General features: G+C 39.1%; 1 protein-coding gene across 1 annotated transcript in view; it reads right to left on the bottom strand.

Annotated features, from left to right (window-relative positions):
• Positions 1 to 26,167, bottom strand: part of LOC108389137 (cytosolic beta-glucosidase) — a 96,713-nt gene that overhangs the window by 44,586 nt on the left and 25,960 nt on the right. The window contains exons 2-4 of the mRNA XM_017647708.3: positions 19,049 to 19,276; positions 8,083 to 8,879; positions 7,257 to 7,380 (exon numbers count right to left, since the gene is read on the bottom strand). Of these exons, the coding sequence (XP_017503197.2) occupies positions 7,257 to 7,380; positions 8,083 to 8,879; positions 19,049 to 19,276 (1,149 nt within the window). The remainder of the gene's footprint in view (positions 1 to 7,256; positions 7,381 to 8,082; positions 8,880 to 19,048; positions 19,277 to 26,167) is intronic.

The raw sequence follows: 26,167 nt of genomic DNA on the forward strand, positions 1-26,167 counted from the left end.
CTGAAGAGTATTATGCTAAGTGAAGTAAATCAGATAAAGAAAGACAAATACTGTATGACATCACTTATATGTGGAATCTGTTAAAGCTAATCTCATGAAAAACAGAGTAGAATGGTGGTTACCAGAGTCTAGAGTGCGAGGGAATTAGGAAGATGTTGTTTAAGGGTATAATCTGGAAACTAGTAGATAAAAAAGATTCTAGAGAGCTAATATACAACATAAGGATGACAGTCAACAATACTGTACCAAAGTTCAAAGCTGCTAAGAGATTAGATCTTAATTGTTCCCACTACAAAAAATGACAATCATGTGACATGATAGAGGTGTCAGCTAGCTACAACTACAGTCGTAAACATAATACAATATATAAATGTATCAAACGAACACCTTAAACTTACAAAATGTTATATCTCTATATTGCAATTTTAAAAATCATTATCAAATCTTTGCTCTTTCTCCCCTTTTCCAGATTCCACTGAATCTACTCTTCATCTTGTTAAAGTAGACTTTCTTCAGCTACATTATACTTTACTTCTTTCACAGGTCTCCTTTCCAGTTGTAAAAATAAAACTGAGCTTTTGTTTGATGCTACATCACGCAAAAACTACTGGACAGATTGTCATAAAAAATGGAAGTACACTTGGAATCATCTGGGGGAAAAAGGCTTCATTGTAGTCTTAAAATTCACCAGGCCTGGGGTGGTGAGGAACCTTAAGTAATTATCCCCTCAGAGCAGTTGGAAACTGAATTAAGAAGGAGCCCAAAGGAACGTCCATCTACAAAGGACACTGTGTAAACCTTCAAATGCTATGGGTAGAGAAGACAAAGAATGGCTTCCAATCAGAAAGCACAAGGGCCGATTCTCCAATGAGTCCTTGAGCTGCTTCTCACGTGCCAACTCCATGAACCCTGTTTCCATGAAGCAAATGTACCTAAGAGGGTGTGCCTGCTAAATGGGGTATGTCCCTGAGTCGATCAATGTGCACCTCATCTAGATAAGCCTGGTGAAGCAGCTTAACAGCTCTGTGGGTGTATGTTCTGACCTTAAGCAAGCACTATACCCATCACTTGGTGGCAGTACATGTTCTATACAACCCCTGCGGTGATTACGCTGTCATATTAGTTTTAAAATGTGCTGAAAAATAAATAAAACAGACTCTGAGAATGGAAGATATTGCAAAGATCTGGATAATGAGCACCAACCACCTTCTCTTTGCAGAGAACGCTGAGGTTCAGGTTACGTATTTCGGCCAAAGTGATGAATGTCCTTAGAAGTATAAAGTAAATACATCAACTATGAAAATAATATCTAACAGTTTAAGGTGTTCCGAGCACACATAGACACAAACTGTTTCATTTTATTTTCACAAACCAGCTTTGGTTCAGGCAGAATAGCAGCCTGCCTTGTTTCCACTTAACAGGTGAGAAGTCAACATTCAGAGACTCCTGATGATGACTTAGCCAAAGGCACAGCACTAGAACCCAGGACTGAGTCCTGTCTTCACTGTCAAAGCCCTGCAGACTTTCTGCTCTGCCCCACTTCAGTGAGGATGGAAAGCAAAGGTAAGTAGACCACTAAACGGAAGTAGGGGAGAAGAAAGAGAGGAAGGTCATCTGGCATATCTTTCAAATGAAGTCTGTAATGTCTGGCTGTCTGGTTTCAAGTGTAGTCTGATTATATAGATTGATGGGGGGCAAATATATTGGAAATTGTCTTCTTCGTGACTTTTCAAATTCCATGAGTCTGTACACTAGCACACGCCAACAATTCTTGGACATGGCCTTCGAATCTCATTCTTTCTTCTCTGTTCTGACCTTGACCCCTCTTTACCAGGTGCCATCCAGTCCAGCCAAGAACAACAGTACCAAGTGAATCCAATATTCTACCCACCCTGTACCCAAGTTGTCAGCTAGGAGATGAACTGTTTCATAGACCCTAAGTTGCCATAGGTTTACTTTGAGAAGCAATAAAACAGTAGATATGGAGTGAGAATCTCCAGATGTAAACCCAGGTACTCGGGTTTCTATTCTAAGCCTGCAATGGATTTTTAATTGGTTGGTTTTTCTAAAAGGTCAATGTATTAACCTTTGAGATCTTTCCTTAATTCTTAGAATTTTTTGAATGCACATTTAGAAAAACAGGTGTTTAACACATTTTGTCCAGTCAAATGGGCCTCTGTGATCGGAAACTGACATGGGCAGGTGGCTGCCAGTCTGCAATAGTTTGGAAAATGGATGTGTTTCTCCTTTACTGGCTCTCCATGGGAAGGGGAAGAGGCCAGAGGAGGGAGAATGCTGACAGACAGCAGCAGGGTGATTCTGTGCTCAGCATCTTGCCTTGGTGGTATAGCCAAGCTGCAAGATTTATAACCTTCTTGTTACAATGCATCAGCTTCACCACTTCCAATGAAGTCTTCAATAACTTTGATGACATCTTGCTGAGGGGTTTTGTCATTAATAGCCTAAAGCTGGTCATTAACAAACCTTCTCTGCAATCATCTACCGCTGTGCTAACTCAGGCATGGATCTGACTGGAAAGTTGGGCTGGCTCAGAAACTTTTCAGAAGGCCACATTTTTTTTTTCTTTGTGGGTTACATTTCTTTAGGGAAAGAAAATACTGTTCCCAATCATTTAATCATTCATTTCTCATTTTCCATTGACAAACTCTTCTCTGATAGACACAACCAAATTCAACAAATGTGTAGAACACCTACTCTCCGATGGGAATGGTGCTCTGAGCAAACGATATAATTATGAAAAAGACACAGCTCCAGAGGGTTCATATCCCACCCACCTCCATCCAAAATTAGCCTTCATAATGTGCCAGACTCTGTATTTAGGCTTTGTAAGCATCATCGTGTTCATTTTTCACCACTGTTTAAAAGACAGATGTCCTTATTATTCCCATTTTAAAGAGGAGATGGCTGAAAGTCTTTGAGAGGTTTCCCAAAATTACTGATCTTGTCAGTGGCAGAATCAGGTTTCAAACTCACGTCCTGCCTGACTTCAAGCAAGTTAATGTACTCCACACAGAAGGACTGGGCCAAGAAGGCAAGGACTATAGCATTCCAGGTTGAGGAGGGACTATGAGCCAAGCGAAAGGCAGGAACATGCTGCGTAGGTTATCAGGAACAGGTTTAACATGGGCTCAAATCCCCTTTCAGGAGGATTTACAGCATGGGTGGAGTATTGCCCAGCAGTAATAAACTCCCCTGGTTTCACACCCTTCCTTACCTCCCCCTCCCAACAACATGGAGATTATTGAGGTATCCATTTGTGTGTGTTTACACATGATCTTAAGCTTGCTTGCTGGCTCAGGAGCAGTAAGGACAGGTGTAGATGTTATGAATAAAATAGAGATTCATATGGTATGAGAAAAGTTTCACTCTTTGAAGATCACGGCTGCCTGAACTTATACAAAAATGTGCATGGCCCAGCAATTCACTTGCCCAGCTGCTTGACCATTGTTTCTGCTGCCAGTGATTTGATTTCTTGCCTAATCTGACAACCTCTCTGATGGAAATAATGAGTGGAGGGAGGTCGTTGCTGCTCTCTCCTCCACAGGATTCAACCATGAGTAGCCAGAGGGTCAGTGTTACAATGTTCATTCAGAGGTTCCCCAAAAAGAATGATGGAGAAAGCCGAAGACATGGGAGAATAATGTATATAGACTTAGGTAAATTCTCTACTGTAACTTGGAGAATTGGTGGGGGTTGGGGGGGATTTATAAGTTTTGGAATGAATTCTTTAATTTACAGCAATCAACATATTCTTAAGAATGCATTATTTTGTAATAATAGTAATTTTTTATTATCACTGGTTGAAGGCCTACTATGTGCCAGGCCATTGCTAGGGGGTTTTACACAGTAACTCATTAAATCGAATCTTGACAGCAGCATTGCCAGGGAGAGTGTTTCTCATTTTTATAGATGAACAGAGAATTTGGGAGGTTGAACAATTTGCCAAATGCCCCTCATTGTATAATTTGCAGAGCTGGAATGCAAGCCTAATTATATGTTATTTCAAGTTTTTGATGACTCCACTGTGTTGCTTTTCTCTTATCTATATACATTAATTAAAACACAACCTATTTAAAGGCATTTAAATAATGCAATGATTAAAAAGGCATTAGCTGATTTCTTTTTTTTTTCTTGAAATGACATTTTTTTCCTCTTTTTTTTTTTCTTTTCCCAAAAGAAACAGAAACATTAGCTTACTTTTTACTGCTCAATTAATTGCTGTGGGATTTTACCTGAAGAGATCAGTAAGACCTCCAGGCAGACGCCATTGATCCAGCTATAGTGTCATTATGCGCCTCTCCGGATGTGTGATGTTGGAGGGAGGCTTTGTTCGTGGGAATCACAGAGCCATCATCCAGCCGACTCCCTGGGTTCTGGCGGGCTCTCTCACCTGCAGCGCTTCCCACAAATGTCTTCCTTGGTCTGTTATTATTTTTAATTGCTCACGGGGTGCTTCTTACAACTGAAGTTCTCACCAATCAAGATCATCAGTGCTACCTCAGAGGAGTCTCGGAAAATCAATTAAGTTCAGCTCCCCTCCTCTGACAGCCAGCAGGAGGGGTGTGTCTGGCTTTGTCCAGGGTCACCGTACCTGTCTGCTCTTGCAGAGGCAGCGTGGAGCACTTGCAGAGTCTATGCAAGCCCAATGTGCCAAAGGTGAGGAAAGGGTTCCATGCGGTGGGACAAGCAAGCACTCTGAGTCAGAAAGCCCTGGACTCACAGATCTTATCAAATGCCAAAATAGTAGTAACAACAATAAATAGCATGCACATTCCGCCTTGTTCCAGGAAATATTACATAGGAACATTGTGATCTTGAGCAACTGACTTAGCCTCTTTGAAACTCGGTTTTCTCATCTGTAACCTAGGAGCAAAGTCCTCATTTCACTGCTTTGAAAATGAAATGATATGACCATATCAATTAAGATTATTTTTGTCACAAGCAATAGAAACCCAGTCAGTATCAGGTCAAGCAGAAAGAGCAATTAATTATAAGTAATGTCTCCCAAGAACATATATGCAGCTGGACCTGAGAACAGATTGGAATTATAGGTTCAAGTGCCATCCTGGCTCTCTCCCTATTTTTTTGTCTCCACTTCCCTTGAGGTTCTGCAGCTCCCCTTCCAACTACCCCTAAGCTTCCATGGCAGGACATAGCCACCAATGCCCCACAAGGTTATATCGCAGGCTAAGAGACAAACAAACTGATTGGTCCAAGTTCTAAATCCCAGGAAAGAATTGGCATTGGCCTAGATCATGTCCTATGCCTACATCTAGACCGATCAACTATCTGTTGACAAAGAGCAGTATTTTATTCTACTAGCAAGGCTGTCCCTGTGGTAAGTCTGAGGATGTGGGCAGTGAAGGGGTGGTATTTCATAGAAGAAAGGGGATTAGTTACTACGAAAGAGAATTTCACCACAGATGACATAACTGGTGTCCATTATACCAATATATGAAAAATAGGTATCATGATACCCAGTCTAGAATAGATATACTTACATATGGGTTTTCTTGTCAATATGTAGGTTTCTGTATATATTTAAAAGCTACAATTTTGTTTAAAAAAACCAAGCAGTGTTATGTGTTAATTATAAGGAATATACATCATCTACTGTTAAGAATCAGAAGAGAATATAGATGCTTGAGCAATTCGTGATTTAAGTGCATGGTACTGTTTCAACCAATTTAAAGACACAATAGAAATTCAATAAGTTGAAAACAGAATTTTGTTCCCAACTCTACTCTCCTCTCCTGTCCCTCAGACACCGAAATCCCACATTTGCTGTTCTCAACCTCAGTATCTTTTCTATCAACTTTTCTTTGTTTTAGTTTGTGGATCCACCATTGAGATTTTAGTGTTAAAGATATGAGAGGCTGTATAAGGTACTTGAAACTATTTCAAAGAGCACTGAAACGCCCTTATGTGTTAGCACTAAATAGAGCATCATGCTGGGAATGAAAAAAGTCAATTTTTATTTTTTCTCTCTTTTCCCAAAAGTACACAGAACAATTTTGGACAAGTCATTTATGGTCCCTATATCATCCATAAATCTGCTTGATGGTAACTAGCCTCTTGTTTCTCAGGATGAAGCTGGAAACATCAAAGGATTAACTCTGAACATTCCCATTTACAGGGAAAATTGGAGGAATCTCAGAAAACTAGAGATTTCCCTTCTTATCAAAAGGTGAATTCCTACACAGAGGAAGAATGTTTTGTGTGCAATAAAAAAGACATTTCTCTTGGATCAAATTGTAGGCACCCAATTGCTTCTGCCAATAAACTCCAGGCCTGGGTAAGGGATTAAGTCAATATTTTCAGGTTTTGGAAAGAGACTATTTTGCGTCCCTTTCCAGAATTCCTTGTGGCTGATTCTAGTGTGTACTGATTAATTTTGGAAAGAATAAATTCAGGACCTTTCAAATAGATTGATGAGAGAGAAGTGTGCCTATCATGGTAAAAGAAGAAATTAAAAGTTTCATTTTACATTGGATTTTGTTGCTATGCTATGATTTCTTTATAGGGAGGAGAAATTAAATTTATGAAGAAATAGTGTTCCAAGTAGTAACTAAAAGGGGAAGATTAACTACTGTAGAAATGTCTTTTACCACTCCATCAAGATTATTATTTCACATTTATTTTCGAATATGAAAAAAACCCAGTGAGGGAAAAGGAGTTAACAGAAGAATAATAGCATCTTGAAACAAACTTCACAGATTATATGTGTGACAAAAACTGTTCTTAACTGGACTGCTTGGTTACAGATTAAATGAAACATACATTGATCAAAGACTCATGCCACTTTAAAAGTTTATTGCACGAATGTTTAATTTTGGTCCTTTAAAAATTCTGTCAATTCATTTCTTGGTAGTTAGGATATTAAAATATGCAAATAAGCATGCTATAGTTGGCCAGTGCTAATCTTTTTGTAATAACTAATATTCTCTCTCAACAGCCACCACTCCTTCCATTCATGTCACCTTCACCCAGGAGTCACAAAATACTGAAGACAGTCGCTTTTTACTTGATTAAATTTTGTGAGGTGGAAGGTAGGCCAAAACCCTCACCTTCCTCTTTCCTAAATACTTTATCTCCTCTCTCTTAATTACATGCCTTTACACTGATTTACATGAATTTCAGCTTTTAAAATCATTGGTCTTTGCTGAATGGAAATAGGCACATGGGAAAATTATATTAAGTTTGCACAATTGATCTTTCATCGTTTCAGATGGTACCTTTGAACAGTTCCTGAAATGTCTGTCTGAAACACTCCCAGCGCAGAGTGTCATCAAGAGATGCAGGGTCACCCTGGGGAAACCCATTCTCAGTGATGTAAATTACAGGGTTATTATACGTATCCTGGAACAAGAGAGCAGAAGTTTTATTCCAAACAGATAAAAAAAAAGATGGCTCATAAAATCAGGTGCATTACCTTCTATCTTCTCTAAGCTACAACCCCCAAACTAGTTTTCATCAAATTGCACTGACCCTATTAACTTAATTTTCCATGCCTGACCTTTTATGACTAACAATGGAAAAGCAAAGCTGTGCAAATGTCCATGAAGACAGTCAAATGACTCTTCTTATAATGAGAAGACAGAAATATCTTTCTTCCATCAGCATCTGCTGATTGTCACTGCTCCTTAACCCTTTGGTCCCATGGGCTCTACCCTCCACAGTAGGGGTCCTGAAAACTGTTACCTTGAAATTTTAATTTCAGCCACTTGGACACCATCCAGCAAAACAGTGACCCAAAAAGGCTCCAACTATTTCAACCTTTAAAATGCCTTTTAATAATCACTATTGTGACACCAGCCTGAAAAAAAAATATGTCCAAGCTACTACTATGGCTACAAAGACTTAAACTGTGAATCCTAACTTCTACCACAGTTTTGAAGTCCATTATCCCTCATCAACTCCAATCCTCCCCTCCCCGGACCAGCAAATGCATATGCTGTTGCGTAAAATCATTCTTTTTTCGGTCTCTTACACACACGTACATATGCCTGTCTTCCCATCTTCACATGTTTGGGTGTAAATGGATACAAACTGTGCATTTACCTTAATGTATTTCAGTAGTTTACGTATTCCCCATGGCACCACATAAATCCAGTCCAAATTTACCCAAGATGGATCTGCCAGAAGTTTAATCTCTACATCCTGGAGAAAACCCAATTCTCTTTCCTTGTTCTCCTGGTGCCTGACTAAGCGGGCTGTATAATATTGCACAGCAAAGAAGTCAGCCGTGCCTTTGATCATTCTCTTCTCTTCTTCTGTAAATTCTGGAAGCCTTGATGATGCATAGCCTTGCTTTTTACTCATGAAGGCAACCTGGGACTTGACAACTTCAGGATAATCACCATCAATAAATATGGGTTTAGCAAAGAAATCCAAGTGGAAAGCTATGGCTCTTTTAACTGCTTCCTGGTCAAACACTGAGTTGGGATCTGCTGGCTCCACCCAGGCAGCAAAAATTGCTAGGGACACCATACCCTTCTGCTCTTTTCGGAATAAGGAATCATAGCTATGCCAGGATCTGGCATGTGCTTTAATCAAATTATGAGCCGCCCGATAACCTCCAGTTCCAAGGTGAGGTACACCAGGAGGAAATACACCCAAATCATATGCCTGCAGGGCAAACATATTAGGCTCATTCATGGTGATCCATTGCTTGACTCTATCTCCAAATGTACTGAAGCAAAATTGAGCATATTTGTCAAAGGATTCTATGATTGCTTCTGTCAGCCAACCTCCTTGGTCTTCTAAGGCCTGAGGCAAATCAAAGTGGAAGAGGGTCACTATGGGCGTAACCCCATTTGCTAACAAATCATCAATGATCTTGTTGTAATAGTCAATTCCTAGGAGAAAAGAAAAAGAAAGTACGAAAAGTTACTTTTGGTATGTTGTCAAGAAATAAGGATCAGTAATAATTTCCTAAATAACTTTTATTCAAAACAGGGCTTATTACTACCTACATATAACCAATTAAAAGCTGGAAGGAAACATGAAGAATTTCAAGGAAGATCGGCTGAACAGTGTGGAAGTGTAATGAGGTGACAAGATGTATGTTCTTGAATGGATACATTTGGGCAAGTTGCTATCATGCAACTTTGTGTTATTACTACACTTAAAGAAACTATTTTGTTTGTATGCTTGATTTATCTCTTAACCCCAGTAGAATACAAGCCCTGTGAGAGCAGGGTCTTTGTCTGTCTAGTTCACCTCAGGATCCCCCAAGTCCTGGAATAGTATCAGAAATTTAGGACACTCAATAAATATTCACTGAATGAATGAATGGCTCTCAGTAGTATTAAATATAAGGTAAAGGACTTGAACCAAAAATCTACCTTAGTGTCTCTCCAGACCCATCAGTCTCTCAATTCTAGGAAAAGAGAGCTCAGCATTCACCCCAGAATGCAGGTTGCAAGGGTGGTTAGCCAGAGGCTAGGGACATTAAGAAATACTCAGTTGGGGAGTTTGCTATAAAATTCTGACACAGTCCATGGGAATACATAGCCACTTCCAGCTCTCAGCTGGTCCTCCTGGAACTACATGTGTATGTGAGAGAGCTTTGAGGATTGTGGTAGAGTTCAGAAGAATGTCATTAAGTAGAAGATGCTCTGTCTCAAAAGCCAGTGCCAAGATATTGGGGCCAACTTAAGGACTCTGAATTTGGGAGAGACTTTCTCAGAGGCTATTTTAGTACTTCATATGACTTTATGTCAGAGAACGAAAGAAACCTAAGCTTAGAGGAGAGAAGCTGTCTGGTTTTGAGAGGTGTTTCCTGGATAATCACCACGAATTCATATGTAGAATTATGTTGCATTCAAAGTTGTAGTAGTGGTAACATCCCTTGCTTTTTTTTTTTAACTTAGTATCCTCCAATTTTAAAAATAATAATTCAGACTTCCACATGTGTTCCATTCATTCAATCATTAATTTGTTCATTCCTCAAGTGCACAATTTACAGAGAAGCCACTATACACTGGTCTTACAAACATAACTAAGGCAAACTCTGTCCTTATCCTCAGGAGCTTAAATTCTAGTAGGGACCGCAGATAATTATAACACAGCATTTTAGTAAGGATAAAGTACAAAATGCTATTTAACATAGGACAAGGAGTACCATTCCCAAACTGAGGGCTTTGAAAATCTATTCTGAAAGTAATGCAGCAAATGTTTTCAAAAGTCAACTATGGTGACATGCAATTCTATCCCAACTCCTTCACCTTCTAGTTCGGTGACTTTAGGAAAGTTACAGCATCTCTCTGAATTATTTTTTTCTGTCTGTAAAATATGAACACTAATAGAAACCCACTTTAATAATTGTTGTGAAAGCTTAATGAGTTGATAAAATGGACACACTTAGAACAGTTCTTGGCATAGGTAAGGGCTCAGTACAGGTTAGCTACCACTCTAATAATAACTGTTATTGTTACTATTATCACTAGTGATACCTAAGCTGATATTCAAAAGATGAATATTAATCACCCACAGAGGGCAAGGAAGAATGTGCTCCAGAGAGAGAAGAAAGGGAAACAAAGGTACAAAGAACAAAGGAGGTAAACAGAGGTAAACAGAGACCACCCGATTGTGAACAGACTGTTCAAGCTTGCTGTAGCAAGGGAGTCAGCCATCAGCTTGCATTTGGCAGATACTCAAAGGCTCTCAGGGAAGAGGGAAACCTTTATAGCAGAAAAAGGGGAGCTGGGGAAAAGGCTTGATGTACACTCTCAATCAAGGTCATTGGCACAGGGAAACTGGAGGTGGCTTAACCAAAAGTGGGGCATCCTGTGCAACAAGTTTGCAAAGCATATTTAATTTTCTCTGGTTGGTCCTGAGTTGGAAGCAGAGGACAAGAGAGCAAAGAAAAGAGAAGATGGAAGTTGTTGACCAAGTTCTGACTATTCTGGGCCAATTGTTGCAGAGGTCACAGTTTGGCTTCCTGGGCTTTTTATGTGGGTCAGAGTTTTATTGGTCACATATGGCCTGGCCATTGTCCATTTGTATATTCATTCCTGTAGGTGAGTATGGCTCTTCCTGGGAATGGCAAGTTCAGTATAAGGAGAGTTATAGCTCGGAAGAAGAGGTGTAAGAATAGTGAGAGTTAAGCAGGGTAAGCAGATGCCACATTATGCAAGGTCATTAAGCTGTCTGTCAGTCGGTCAGTAACGGTGGGTACTTTGAGCAACCCTCACACAAACCTGAACATAAAGTGAATCATGTGTAATGACTCCATATTGGAAGGCCCATTTGCATGTCATTACTTATTTGGTAGATAGAATAAGCCTACCTTCTACCCTGCAAAGAGCTCCATGCCCTATTAAAACCACAATGAGATATCACCTCACACCAGTTAGGATGGCCAGCATTGAAAAAACTAAGAGCAACAAATGCTGGTGAGGATGTAGAGAAGGAGGAACCCTCCTACATTACTGGTGGGAATGTAAACTAGTTCAACCATTGTGGAAAGCAATATGGAGGTTCCTCAAAAAACTAAAAATAGAAATACCATTTGATCTGGAAATTCCACTCTTAGGAATTTACCCAAAGAAAATAATTTCTCAGATTCAAAAAGACATATACACCCCTATGTTTATTGCAGCACTATTTACAATAGCCAAGATATGAAAGCAACCTAAGTGTCCATCAGTAGAAGAATGGATAAAGATTATGTGGTACATATACACAATGGAATACTAATAAGCCATAAGAAAGAAACAAATCCTACAATTTGCAATACCATGGATGGAGTGAAATAAGCCAGGCAGAGAAAGACAAGTACCAAATTATTTCCCTAATTTGTGGAGTATAACAACGAAGGAAAACTGAAGGAACAAAACAACAGCAGACTCACAAACTCCAAGAAGGGACTAGCAGTTACCAAAGGGGAGGGGAGGGGAGGGTGGGTGAGGAGGGAGGGAGGGAGAAGGGGATTGAGGGATATTGTGATTAGTACACATGGTGTGTCGGGGGGATCATGGGGAAGACAATGTAGCACAGAGAAGACAAGTAGTGACTCTGTGGCATCTTACTACACTGATGGGCAGTGACTGCAATGGGGTATGGGGGTTACGCGATAATAAGAGTGAATGTAGTAACCACAATGTTTTTCATGTGAAACCTTCATAAGAGTGTGTATCAATGATACCTTAATTCTAAAAATTATAATTTAAAAAAAAGGCCTCCATGCCCTAATCCATGAAGAGTTTTCAGGATTGTTCAGGTGGGTCCAATCTAACCTCATCAGTCTTTAGAAATAAAAGATGATTGCAGACAAGTGGGTTGGAAAGATTCAACAATGGAAGAAGAGGCCGGAGATGAATGAGAGGGACTCGACCCACTAGCTGGCTTGGAAGATGGAGGAGGAAGGGAGCCACAGGCCAAGGAATGCACGTGGCCTCTAGAAGCTGAACATGGTCTTCGGCTGACAACCACCAACCACCGAGGAAAAGAGGACTTCAGTCCCACAACTACAAGGAATTGAATTCCACCAACAGTATGAATGAATCAAGAAACAGACTCTCCGCTAGATCCTTTAGAGAGAAATGCAGCCCTAATAGACACCTTGGTTTTTGCCTCAAGTGACCTGTGTCAGACTTCTGATATGTATAACTCTAGGGTAACAAATCCCTGCTGTTGAAAGCAACTAAGCTTGTGACAGTTTGTTTCAGCAGCAATAGGAAATTAGTACACTCACCAAAATTTATACAGCTTTCCTTTTCTCTCTCAATGAAAGAGCATTCCTCCATCCTATCTCTGGGCCTCTGTAAGGCCAAATGTCCTCTTTTGTAAAATGGTATGATAATCATTTTGATATTGGTATGTGTTAAGGTTTTCATAGCTGACTCTTCACGTTGGCTTTGAATATAAAAATAATATCAGCTTTCATTTACTGCCTCCATACTATATGTGACAGATTTCATGCATTTTGTTTAAACCTAGCTCCAAGTGCAAGAGGTGGGCATTTTTAGCCTCAGTAAACAAATAAGAAAACCGAGATTTAGAGAGAGTAAGTACCAGACAAACTGACAGTGTTGTCGTATGACATAGCCAACGTTGAAACCCAGTCTGTCTCACTACAAAGACTGAGTCATTCCCATCAGGATATTCCACTTACCACATTTACTACTATTTCAAAACCAGAAAACATGGTGACTCTGTTCTACTAGCCTTAACAATCACCTACTTTGAAACTATTCATAATATCAGATCCTTTTTTTTTTGTACTTTTGGAGGAATTAATGATTTATCTCTTGTAAGCATCATTAGATATGGCACAATCATTAATGATGGCAATCAATGTAATTCAAACAACATGATCATCCTCAGTTGAACTGAAGATCAAATTTTTAAATAAAATTTTTTCTCCCTCATCAGCATGGCAGAGCAACAAACCATTGCATAATTAATATTTAACATCCCAGAATTGAGCACTTTACTTCTGATTGGTACAGTTTATTTGCTGCTGTAATGAAAGTTTCCCATGAGGTGAAAGAGTAAGATTTTTAAGAGAGGAACTCCAGAATCAGTCAGTTCAGGCACACGATCATGCATAAATCACTTGACCTGTCTACACCCAAGTTTTCCTCTCAGTAAAAGGGGAATATTAACTGCCATTTCATGAGTGTCATGAGTATGAATAAGAACAAATCATCAAAGGGTTCTTTAGCTTTATCAGTTCAATTCAGTGGTAACCAGTTCTCTGAATAAAAGCTTATTTTAAAATGATCATCTATTACCAATCAAGGGATCTTAACATTTTGAGAGGTCATTTGGACCCTGTTCTGTTTCTGGATATTTAGGACAGGGTTGATTGTTTAAGGAGTAAATTAAAGGAAGGAATACTTAAGAATATATTAAAATTCCATAGTCTCCTTTCACAGTTGCTACCATCTTTGTTTTAATTAAGCTCATTTCTTCTTATTTGATTTTTGAATATATGAAGCACATTTGAATTAAAGGTCTTTTGGATAAAGGGAAAAGAAACCCACTCAGATTAACTCAAATATAAAGGAGGGATTAGGGGCACGTGGCTGGTTGGTGTGGGATAGAGTGGGTATTATTTGAAATGATAGAGCAATATCTGATACCCAATGACAGAAAATAATTGCAAGTGGAACTCAAGGGAATCTAAACTGAGAGCTGAGAAAGTCTTTGCCTCTCTCAACAAAGACTGGTGGTCTCTTCCATCCCAACTTCTCTCAACGCATCGTTTCTCAACACTCCATTCCCCTCCTTCTCTCAGACCAGTTTTCTTCATCTGCCCAATTGGCTATGTCTCAAAATGGCCCCCCCAATCCACAAAGCTACCTCACAGCCCCTGTGCCAACCACCAACCAGATCCTCAATTCCAAACATCCTGCGACAGGAGAATGCATTTCATTGCCTCTTCCGGCTTCTAGAGGCTGCCTGCGTTCCTAGGCGTGGCCCCATCCCCCACCTTCAAAGCCAAGGGTGCAACAGTGTCTTCTCTGTGGCTCCAGCTTCAGCCTTTACATCTTCTCTGACTGTGACCCTCTTGCCTCTCTCTTGTGGGATTACACTGGGGCCACCCAGATAATCCAAGATAACCTCCCCATCTCAAGATCTTCAACTTTATCACATCTGTAAAGTCCCTTTTACTATGTAAGATAATATATCTGCAGTTGCTAAGAATTAGGACATGGGCATCTTTGGGGGGCCATTATTCAGCCTACCATGCTGCCCAACATAAAGTAGGAGATTAATAAGTGTTTCTTAAATTATTAATTTAACTACCATTCCTGCTAAGTGTGCTCATATTTTTAATGTGAATAAGAAATTCTACATAAACATTCCATTTCCTTTTTTTATTTCCTATACTAGGTCCCCTACTAATCACCTGAAACTCACATTTGTGGCAAATACAAAAATGCACTTGAACAGTTGAGAAATACAGAAATATGTGATCTCGGTTGCCAGTTCAGTCTCTTCTTGTTAAACCTTGAAAGCTTGACATTTGAGAAAGAAAAGCTGTGTAACAATTCCATTTGGTAAAATATGGCTCCAGTTTGGGAGCATAGGGTTTTACAAGTTTCCAAATGTCCTCCAATCGAGCTTTAACATAGAGAGTCAAATACAAAAAAAGGATTCTTCACGAAGGATAGTGACAAAGGCCTTCTAATTCTTTACATGCTCTTTGAGAAGATATTTAAACAGAAAAAACAAATGATGGCCTTTCTGAGTTAAAACAATTCCAGTTGCTTCAACAGATCACCGCACAAGAGTGAGCAACTGCTTATTGAAAACCTGCCTACTGGAAGTGCCTCCCGTGCCCTCTTCATGGAAAACTGCAATATTAATCAGCTATAGCTTTACAACAGCTAGGGCCAAACATAAAAACCTCAGTGCTGGCGGCACATGATCCCCACAGGAGATTTGCACACGTGGTCTCCCCACATTGTTCAGGTGATCCTGGGTCTCCAGTCCCCCCAATGCCACCAACCAGCTCTCCTGCCGGCCTGCTTGAGTTTAATGATCTGCAGGGTGCTCCATGCACTTCTGCATATTTTACACTGGTTTTAAATAGCTTGCTATGTTGACATATTGGTACAGAACCATACTCCTCTATCTGAAAATCTTGGGAGTAAATGTGTTCAGAATTTTTGGATTTTAGAAAGGAAACACAGACAAAACACCACATATTAAGTTAACACCCCTAGAGGGTCTGGGTCAGTGTTCCATAACATTGCTGCAATGAAACATATAAGTATTCTCACCAAGTGAAATAAACTAAGCTGATAAACTTTCACAACAATTCACATCAGCTTTTGCTGTCAAATCAGTGTTAGATCTGAAGTTGCTAAAAAGGACTCAGTACTCGGAACCTTTTGGATTTCAAAATTTCAGATAAGGAAATAGGGACCAATATTAAAGTTGTGGGGGGGGGGTTCTTTCATTTTTTCTTTTGGTTACCATTCCAAACGGAAGCTCCGTGAAAATCCCAAACTCCTAGAATCATGGACCAAAAAAATGGGAAGCATTGTGATGATGGAGTGCCTGTACTTCATTCCCCCAAAAGGGAGAATGTAGCACAGAAAGGACACATGGTTTGGAGAGGTTGTAAATGGCTCCAGTCTACATATGAGGGTTTCGATGTCAGATGATCTAGGTTGAACTCAGCCCTAATTTGTCAAATACATGACCAGCCTTCCACCCAGGTTACCACCATTCCCTCTGTTTAGAGGAGCTCCTCATTCCTAGGGTTGCTAGGAGCATTACATCTGCAAAGCAGGAGCAACATTTGGCACTGTGAACTTCATAAAATGCAACCATTATGGCCCTTAGAGGCTCTTTTATGATTGTTATTGACCTAATTAATTAAATTCAGTAAATGTTTTATGAATTCCTTTCTGCAAAGCAGTGGACTAGACTCCAGGGGTGAACAAGGCAAAATTATCTGCCCGTTACATCATAGACAGAGTGAGGGATTCTCTTCTATCAGTGTTTTGAGTACCTAGCACAGTCCTTGGCACACAGAAGACACTTCGTACACATTTGAATTGAAGTAAACTCAAGGGGCTCACAATCTAACAGGGGATATAGTAACCTTAAGGGTGAAGAATATGTGAAATACCTCAAGAGTTTTACAAAATGCCATAGGAATAGGAAAAAAATGTCTTCTCTCTTGGAATAAGGAAGACTCTAAAGAAGAGGAAATATTTGTGCTAGGCCTTAACAGGAGAATAGACACTTGGTGGGTATAGTTAGGAGTTAGGGAAAGGCCATTCCAGGTGGTAGAAAGAGCTTAAGAAAATTTCTACAAAGGAGGAAAATTGCATAATATGTTTAGTAAGTACGGGGTTGTGTACTTAGGGAATTGCCTGGAGGAATTGCCGGGGTCATACACAAGGGGGAATTTCAACCTGTAATCCTTCAGAGGTGAGTTAAAACTAAGTCAAATAAAACCTGGAATGATATATGAAGGAGTGTGGACTGTATATTGTGGCTGGGGATAGCTACAACTTTTTTTTTTTATCTTGCTTTGTTTTTAGCAAGAGATAATACAAGAGATTAGGGCAAAGAGCTTTAGGAAAATACTATTGCGGCATTTTGTGCAAAGAATTAAAAGATAGAGAAAGAGAGGGAAAGTAGGTAGACCTGTCAAGGGTTTATCAAAAAGTCCTTGATGAGAATGTTAAACACCTGCACCAGGACAGGGACACAGAAGGTGGCTAGAAGGGGAGAAGTTAAAGAGACCTAAGTGGAATGCATCATATTTAGCAATCAATTAGATGTAGGAAGCAAAGGAAAACAAGAGGAGATTCAAAGATTACTCTGACTTTTTAGACCATGGGATGTGATGTTGCCATAGAGAAGAGAGGGTACAGACAATGAATTAGGAAGGTGAAAAATTATGGGCTCATTTTAAAACTGAACAACAAATTAACTCATGTTCAAAGTCAAAAAATAAAACTGGTCAGTGATGTCGAGAAAATTAATATTCGACCAACAGCAGTTAGTCCTGGGAGGTAAAGTCTGTAGAATCAAGGGTTAGGCTGCTGCAAGGCCATTTGCCACATGGGAGCCCCTGAGCTGTGGTTCCACGTCACAGTGTAGAATCACCCCACCTTACAGAAAATGAGCATGTGCACAAGGCTACCTGGGAACTGTTGTCTTACTATGTGGGAAATCAGATTAATTACTAGAAAGAACCCCTTAGTATCCATAACGGAGCTTCAGGCTGGGAGTACGATGAGGTAAGCAGGTGTCTCCACTCTGGCTCCTGCAAGTGCCCATCTCACACTTGGCAAGACTCTGAAAGTGAATCATTCCTTAAATTTTGCACCTTAGACACCTCACTTGCTCTACCTAGTCCTAACCTTAGGAGCAGTGTGAGATCTCTTCCCGGACAAGGTAGCAGCAATAAAAGTGTTTTATTAAGAAGTCATTATGTTGTAAGGAAGGAGTCGCATTTCCTGGAAAGGACCACATAGTAAATATTTCAGCCTTTGAAGGCCGTACAGTCTCTGCCCCAACTACTCAGTTCGACCACTGCATTGGAACAGCAACCATAGACTACAGGTAATGAATGGACATGGCTGTATTGCAATAAAACTTTATTGACGAAAGTAAGAGTCAGGTCAAATTTGGCTCTCAGGTCATCATTTGCCCACCTTTTGGTACAGGAGGAGCTAGCCAGACCTTAGATTTAAATTCCAGATCCACCATTTACACAATATCTGGATTTGGACATGCGCCTCTGTAAATGTGATAATTGTATGTTCCTCATCGATCATGAAGATTAGAAAAAAAATGTATGTTAAATGCTTCATAAATAACAGGCATTCAAGTAGGACCTGTTATTCAAGTAGTCTTTTTAACTGCAAGGTATAGTAAGAACAATAACTAACATTCATTGAATGTTTTTATGACATATCAGCTACTGTGCAAAGTACATTTTAAAGATTAGTTCATTTACTCTTCCAACAATTCTCTGACTTAGGAATTATTACAGTATCCCTTTCTACTTGTGGGGAAACTGAGGCACTGAGCAATACCCAAGAGATGTTACACAGAGAGTAAGGGATATAGCTGGCACTTAATCCCACCAAGCTGATCCGGGTGTTTTGGTGCTGACCTCGGTGCTAGTTAATCAGTTCCACTCATTCCTGTCCCATTGAAATGCTGAGCATCTTCTCTAGTTCTGCAGGGTTTTCATAAGTCATCACAGCATAACACAACTGAAAATATTTTAATGCACACCTTCTGGAAATTCACTGTCAGGTTAACACTTGAATAACATCTTACATAAATTAAACAGTTATTTCAACCCCTCTCCTGCCCATCTCTTTCCCCCTCTCAACAAAGATCTCCAGGTAAGGGAAATCAGAATATTATTGAGAAAACTACTGCAAATGCATTTCAAAAAATTTATCCTATAATCACTCTAAAAACTTGCAATTTCAAAGCTATACCGCAGAATAGCACACTGGATTAATTATGCCAGACTTCAGCAATAACCTTGAATTAAAGCTGCAACCTTCTATTTTTAAGAAACACTTGCCTTTCTGGTTGATGAAACCTGTCGTCCCATCAGGTAACAGACGTGACCAGGAAAGAGAGAAGCGGTAATGAGTCAATCCAAGCTGTTTGATACATTTCAAATCTTCCTCCCACAGAGTGTAGCTGCCACAAGCTACATCACCAGTCTGGTTCTTGAAAACTCTCTCTCCTCCCTGATGGGTGAATGTGTCCCAGACATTAGGGCCTTTTCCATCTGCGTCCCAGCCTCCTGAGAAAAAGAAGAAAATGAAACGGTTATACTCTTGACATCAAGTGGCATATGTGGAATGTAAATATTTGTCGCCCAAAGAACATACCTCATTAACTCAAGGTACCATATTTATAACTTTAAAATAACATGCATGAGCAGGTTATGTGTTTAGCTGTCCTTGATCCCTGAAGCTGACTGGTGGCAAATGAAAAATTATTGCACAGTGCCGCTGCGTAGCAGGCCTTCATGGTTCATTATCTGAAGATTTCCCAGCTGGTAAACAGAGGCAGGCCCCAGCCTATGAATGTCTGTGTTGAAAACACCTCCTCCTTTTGAACATTTCTCCCGGCCACGACTGGCATGTCTTGTCCCTGTTGTGCATGATGGAGTCTCAGGATCTTAGGCCCTCATCACCTGAGCTCCACTCTCTTGTTATCTAACAGAGGGGCTTGTGATGATCCAGTCAACCATTGTGGGGAGGGTGCTAGTTTCTGCCATTGTTGACCTGATAATGGTATCCTACATTTATTCACTAATACCTCTGTTAAATCAACAAATATTATGGATCAGGCTCTAAGGTGAGCCCAGGGGTTCTCCACCATGGTGAATTGTGCTCTCTATGCTTCCCATCTTTGGGGAACTTAGCTATAGGCAACTGCCAGACAGCCATCCAGAAAGCCCTTGCAAGAAAACCAGGAAGCGTCATTTATCCAGGTGTGGGCTAGGGTCTAAGGCCTCTTAGAGGAGTGATTTCCAGACCGAAATGTAAATGGAAAGTTGGACCATGAAAGTGAATTGCTGGGAGGGGGCAGTGAAGAATAGAGAAAAGAGAAGCTAGGATCAGCATAAGCCCAGAGGTAAGGGAGACTGTTGCACATCAGAGGAACAGAAAGTAAAAATTGCATTCGATTTGGAATATCTGTCCACACAAAAAAATTTTTAAATGGTAGTTAGAATCCATTTTATGGCATAAAGGATTAATATTTAATGTCTCATGATTCTCTAATTCTAATTCTAGGTGCATGCCATGAAGAAATGTTTATATATTTTCACAAAGAGATTAAACAAGATTATTAAGGCAAAGATGTCTGTAATAGCAAAATCCTGGACACAACCCACATCATACCAACAGCAGGACAGATCACTGACTTGAGGTTTATTCACACAGAAGAGACACTAATCAGCAGTTAAAGGGAATAAATCAGAGTCCGATAACCCTTTGCTATGGTCCGAATGTCTGTGTCCCCCAAATTCACATATTGAAATCCTAATTCCCAGTGTGATATGTGGTGGCATTAGGAGGTGGGGCTTCTGGGAGTTGTTTAATTCCTAAGTGTGGAGACCACATGAATAAAAGAGACCCCATGGGGCTCCCTCATGCCTTCCACCCTATGAGGACGCAAGCTGTCTGTGATGCAGAAGAGGGTCCTCACCCAGCCATCCTGGCACTCCGATCTCAGACTTTCAGCTTCCAGAAATGTGAGGAATATATGTTTGTTGTTTATAAGCTACACAGTTTATGGTATTCTGCTATAGCAGTCTGAAGAGACTCAGACAGCCTCAAAACTATAAACAAACAACAATAACAAAAAAAAATCAAGATTCAAAACAATACATACAGAGATGAATAGGTAAAGTATGGAAGATTTTTAGGGCAGTGAAACTTTCATATGGTACTTAACAGTGAATAATCAACATTCTATATTTATCAAAGCCCATAAACTATGAACTTCGTTTAATAATAATCTATCAATAGTCATTTATTAGCTGTAACAAATCTCCTACAATATAAAGTGTATTAATATTTTTAAATATATATATAATATGCTTATCATGCTTTCTATATTTCTAAATATGTAAGACAGTCCTGTATTTTTCAGAACATATGCACATGAGGTAAACTTACAACAACGTGCTAGGAATGATCAATTCAGTGGGTACTTGTGGGGAAGAAAATGTGAATAATGGAACCAGGGAAGAGCATAAGGCCATTTTGATTACATATCTGGTGTTTCATTCCTTAAACTGAGTAAAGAGTATATGGCAGGCTGTTTATTACATTAGTCACAATCCTTTTTGCCTAAAATATCTCATAATGATTTTTATATAAGAAAGGAGATCAAAGATGGAATGAAGTAGATTAAAGCAGCTACAGGAAGGACTTTCAGGTCCTCGTTAACTCCACTTACTCATATTTTGTGCACAATGGAAACAAGAGTAAGTATAGTTTCCCGACCAACAAAATTTCAGCATTAACTTTAATTTATGGGAGGGGCCGTGAGGGGACGTGAGAGGCTGCGAAAAGGAGGCGCTCTGACAAAGGCAGACGTGACAGTTGATGTAAAGGTAAGATACTAAATATCCACACAAAGATAACATTAACATTACAAATTTTTGTACTCCGGAGCCATGTAATATAGAAGCAAAAAGTTTTATATGTTCCAATGGTTCTCAAGGTATGTCTTCACTGGGGTTTAGAAGGATGGGAGTAAAATACTGATATTCAGTGTTGAATGAAATGGGCATGAAGATAAAAATACAATTTGGTCAAGTATGGCACTCACAGTTTTGGATAACTGATTTAATAAATGAAGGAGCTTAAGTAGTGGCGCCGTGGTAAATGTTAACAGCTGGTTATACGTTAAAAAAAAGTTCAACCCTACATGTATACACCTTTATTATAAATTTCACTGATAAAAGGACATGTAATATACAATTTCCAAATCATAATATGCAATGTTCGTTACTGTAAGTGGCACACAGCCAGTTGATTCTCACAGAATGCGCCTTTAGTTCTTGCCAGACTTTCATATTGGTAACCAACCTACAGTTGCAACCTGACAAATGTGTGCAGTTCTCACGTGAATGTTGGCTGATAATTTTCCTTAGAAATGAAAGGAAAACAACAAAGGTGTACCAGAACTGTGCTTGCTCATCAATGACATGATCTATTTCTTTGCTAAACTGGATAATAGTTTTCAAACACTGCAAGAATATTTCTTCAAATTTTTTGTCCTACTCACAATGTAACAGCTACTGACAAGACAACTTTTAAGTTTATTCTGCATTATTAACATTTTCTCTGTTAATGTCTTAGGTGTAGACAACTAACAAAACAATACATCAAAAGCTGACTGGTAGCATTTGTCAGTTTCTATGGTGCAAATACTTCCACTGTGGCCAGTTTCAAGCAACCAGCGGGACAGCACCAAGGCAGAGCCAAGCAAAGTTGAGCCATGGCCCATCATGACCGAGTTTTTTCTATACAGATGCAAGAAACTTAAATAACCTCAAGAATACAGAAAATAATAAAATGTAGCAAAGTAATAGGAAGCAATGATTTTGAGTCTGTATTATTTTTGTTCTTAATATAAACCATGTACCTATGAGTATCTATAAATTCAATTTTTAAAAATGGCTGTATTTAAGAATCAGCTCACAAAATTACTGAAAACTTTTTAGCAATAGACACTGGCAAGCCAGTACAAGCTGGCTTCGCCGTGTCACTGATGAGTGATCTGCCTTAAGATCACACTGTTGGGAAGTACCAGAGCCAAGATACGCTCCATATCTGTCTGATGTTGAAGTCCAAGTCCTGCCACTGGACTAGGCTGCTCTGAGGAATAATGATTCTGAGTGACAAAGAGTCAGGCGATGCCCATGCTACTCAATGTATGAAGCCGAAGAAGCACATAACACAATTTGTACTGTTTGGAAAGCACTCCATCTGAAGTGCCTAAAACAAGTTTTGACTATTTTAAAAGGTAAATGTCAGTTAGCAGGAAAGTGCACTTAGCTAGAGTAGCTCATTCTATGTGTATACTTGCGAGATGAAACATATCTAAGCAACCTTGTTTCCATGAGAAACTAGAATGTGAATTGAAAATTAACATAACAACTGAAATTTGGATAAAAAATATAGTGCCAGTACTCATTAGTGTTTTAACGTAGATTTTGTTGAATGAATGGTATTGACAACTCACTTGTTCATTAGGGATTTCCCTGGATGCAATTATGCCCACACCCTACAAGTATGATTGCCCTTTATAAGGAATAAAATTGCCATATCCAGGCAGACTCTACCCTGAGCCATCCTCCAAACAACTACAATTGCTGGGTGAAATATATGTTAAATGTACCACTGCTCTGGCAAGATGTTAGGTAACCAAAACAAAATGAAAGAGGTAATTCAGAGGCATGCATGAGTAGAGATGCAGGCTTTTGTCTTCCAAGCCCAGATGATCTAAACTTCCATTTTAATGCCCTTAGGGGAAAGGGGAGAAAGGAGACAAAGTCTCAAGCTCACAAACATGGGAAGCCTCCCTAAGATACTCACTTAAAGCTGACAATGTAAGGACGCCACACCCTGTGTGAGAATAAACAAGACAAAAACCTCACCTTAGAAAGAGACAACATAGCAACTAGACTGACTCAAAATTGGGTGGAGAAGGGAAACATACTGCCTATATTAGTTATATACTGCCTATGAGCAACCCACTTTTAAATATAGAGACAAAAGAAGGTTAAAAATCACATGACAAAAAAGATGTACCATGCTAACACTAATTGAAGAAAACTGGAGTGACTATAACTGTATTGATACCAGTGTAGATTTCAGAGCAATATTACTGTGTGTAAGAAAAGTCATTTCATAGTATTAAAGAGGTCAATTTATCAAGAGGATATACAATCCTATGTGTTCATGTACCTACTAAGAGGTCCAAAATATGTGAAGCAGAAACCAATAGAAATGCAAAAAGTAGACAAATCCACAACTACATTTGGATATTTCTACTAAAAAGAGCAAGATTATAGAAAAATGGACAAAGATGTTAAGAGTGCCTTCATAGAAGGGGAACCACATGGCTGGGAAACATTTTTTAAAAACATAACAGATGATTAAAATTCTGGGAAATGCCAATGAAAACCACTAAGAGATACTTTTCTATAACCATAAAGTTGGCTCTAATGCTCAATACCAAGCATTAGAGAAAGTGCTGCATGATAAGAATGTTTATATGCTGCTGGTAGAAGAAAAATATGGAAATCTTTAGTTAAATTCAATATTATTAAATATTTGTTCAATTAAAGTTGAAGAATCACATATGCCAAAGCCCAGCAATTCACATACTCCCATATACCCCGTTTCTACAAATACAAACCGTAATACATATACAGCCATGACTGCAAAACAACGCTGGAAACAGCCCAAACTTCCTTTATCAGGACAATTAATCAATGAATGAATAAATATACTATAGAACAGTCATACAATGAAAGACTAAAGAGGAGTAAGAATGAATGCATTACATCTACCCAGATCAACATGCATTAATCTCCCAAATAAAATATCAAGAGGGAAAAAGTAAGTTGCAAAAACTATACACAATATGTTCACATTTACATAATATCCAAGCCATGTAAAACTAAATAATAAATTATTTAGCTATATACCCTCCTGTGCTGAAAATATAAAGAATAGTAAGGAACTGATAAATTCAAAATTCATTTTAGTAGATACCTCTGGGAAGAAGGGTAAGGAGACAATATTGAAGAGGGGTTCTGGAAATATGGTGAGTATGTAGATCTCATTTTTATTTTTATACTATATACATAAATTATAAGTATTATTTTATCCATTATCTTAAAAAAACAATTTATAATACAATGTTTCAGTGTTTATAGTAAAAGCTATTTATTGAGCATTAGCTCCCCATCAGTCCTGTACTAAAAACTTAGCAACTACCATCCCATTTTCTCCCTCACAATAACCCTTAGAAGATATACTATTACTATTACTAACAAGAATAAAAAGAAACTGGGGCTCATCAAGATTGGGTAGCTTTCCCAAATCACCTAGTTAATAACTGAATATCAAAACATAACACATCGAGCTACCTTTATCAACACCATCAGATTAAACTCCTTCAAGTCTGTTAACTCAAGGTGAGTCTTGGACAAAATGAAACCTTCCTTTGTGAATGAATGTTTCGTTCCACATTTAAACATTTCACAAATAACTATTGCATGACCACTTTCCTTTGAGGATCTCACAATCCAGTTGCTATCTTAGACAATATTAAGCTAAGAGTTGTATTAAGAGCATGTAAAAATACTATGGGATAATCAAGCAAGCACTCATGAGTTACCTCTGTCATTGAGAGTCAGACTTACCCAAAAAACATTTTAAGTCAGGTGTTGAAAGATGAGGAAGATTTCACACAGTGGACTCGGTGACAGAAAAAGCAAATGCATAAACCCGTGGCCATACTGAGGGTGAATTGCAAAAGGAAGGCTCTAGGGGCCCGAGTTAGCAGGTTATTGCAATATTTCTAGCAAGACATGATAAACTCATGTATTTTGTTTTTTAGTAATTTGGAAAAAAGTAAAACTGTCTTTGAAATTCTCACCGTGTTAGGACACAGATGGGATTCCCCCCCAAAAGTCTAAAATATTGATGTTACCTCATCAATATTACAACATCAATGATTTATTTACAAACCTAAATATCACAGGTTTCCAAGGCTGCAAAGTATTATGAACAGAGCAGAGAAGATCTAGAGCCAGGCAGGGGGAAGTTTCAGTCCTGTCTCTGACATTTTACTTAACTTCTCTGTAAGTAAAGAAGTAGGACAGTAGTATCTACTTCATGGGGTTCTAGTAAAAATCAACCAAGCCAAAGTAAAAGTGCCTCACAGGGCGCATGGCAGACGGTTTGTGCTCAACCAGTGTTATTCTAGAATCAATGCAATGAGCACTAACCACATTCACACAAAAAGTGACTGGTGGCTCTTTTCTTCTTCTATCTGTGGCCCATTCTTGATACCCGAGTACACATGTAGGACATATTCTCAGAATATTTGCTGACCTGCTCTGCGATTAAGATTCAGTGTCTGGACTTGTAAGATT

The sequence above is a fragment of the Manis javanica genome, chromosome 5, assembly GCF_040802235.1.
Source record: "Manis javanica isolate MJ-LG chromosome 5, MJ_LKY, whole genome shotgun sequence".
Classification (NCBI taxonomy): domain Eukaryota; kingdom Metazoa; phylum Chordata; class Mammalia; order Pholidota; family Manidae; genus Manis; species Manis javanica.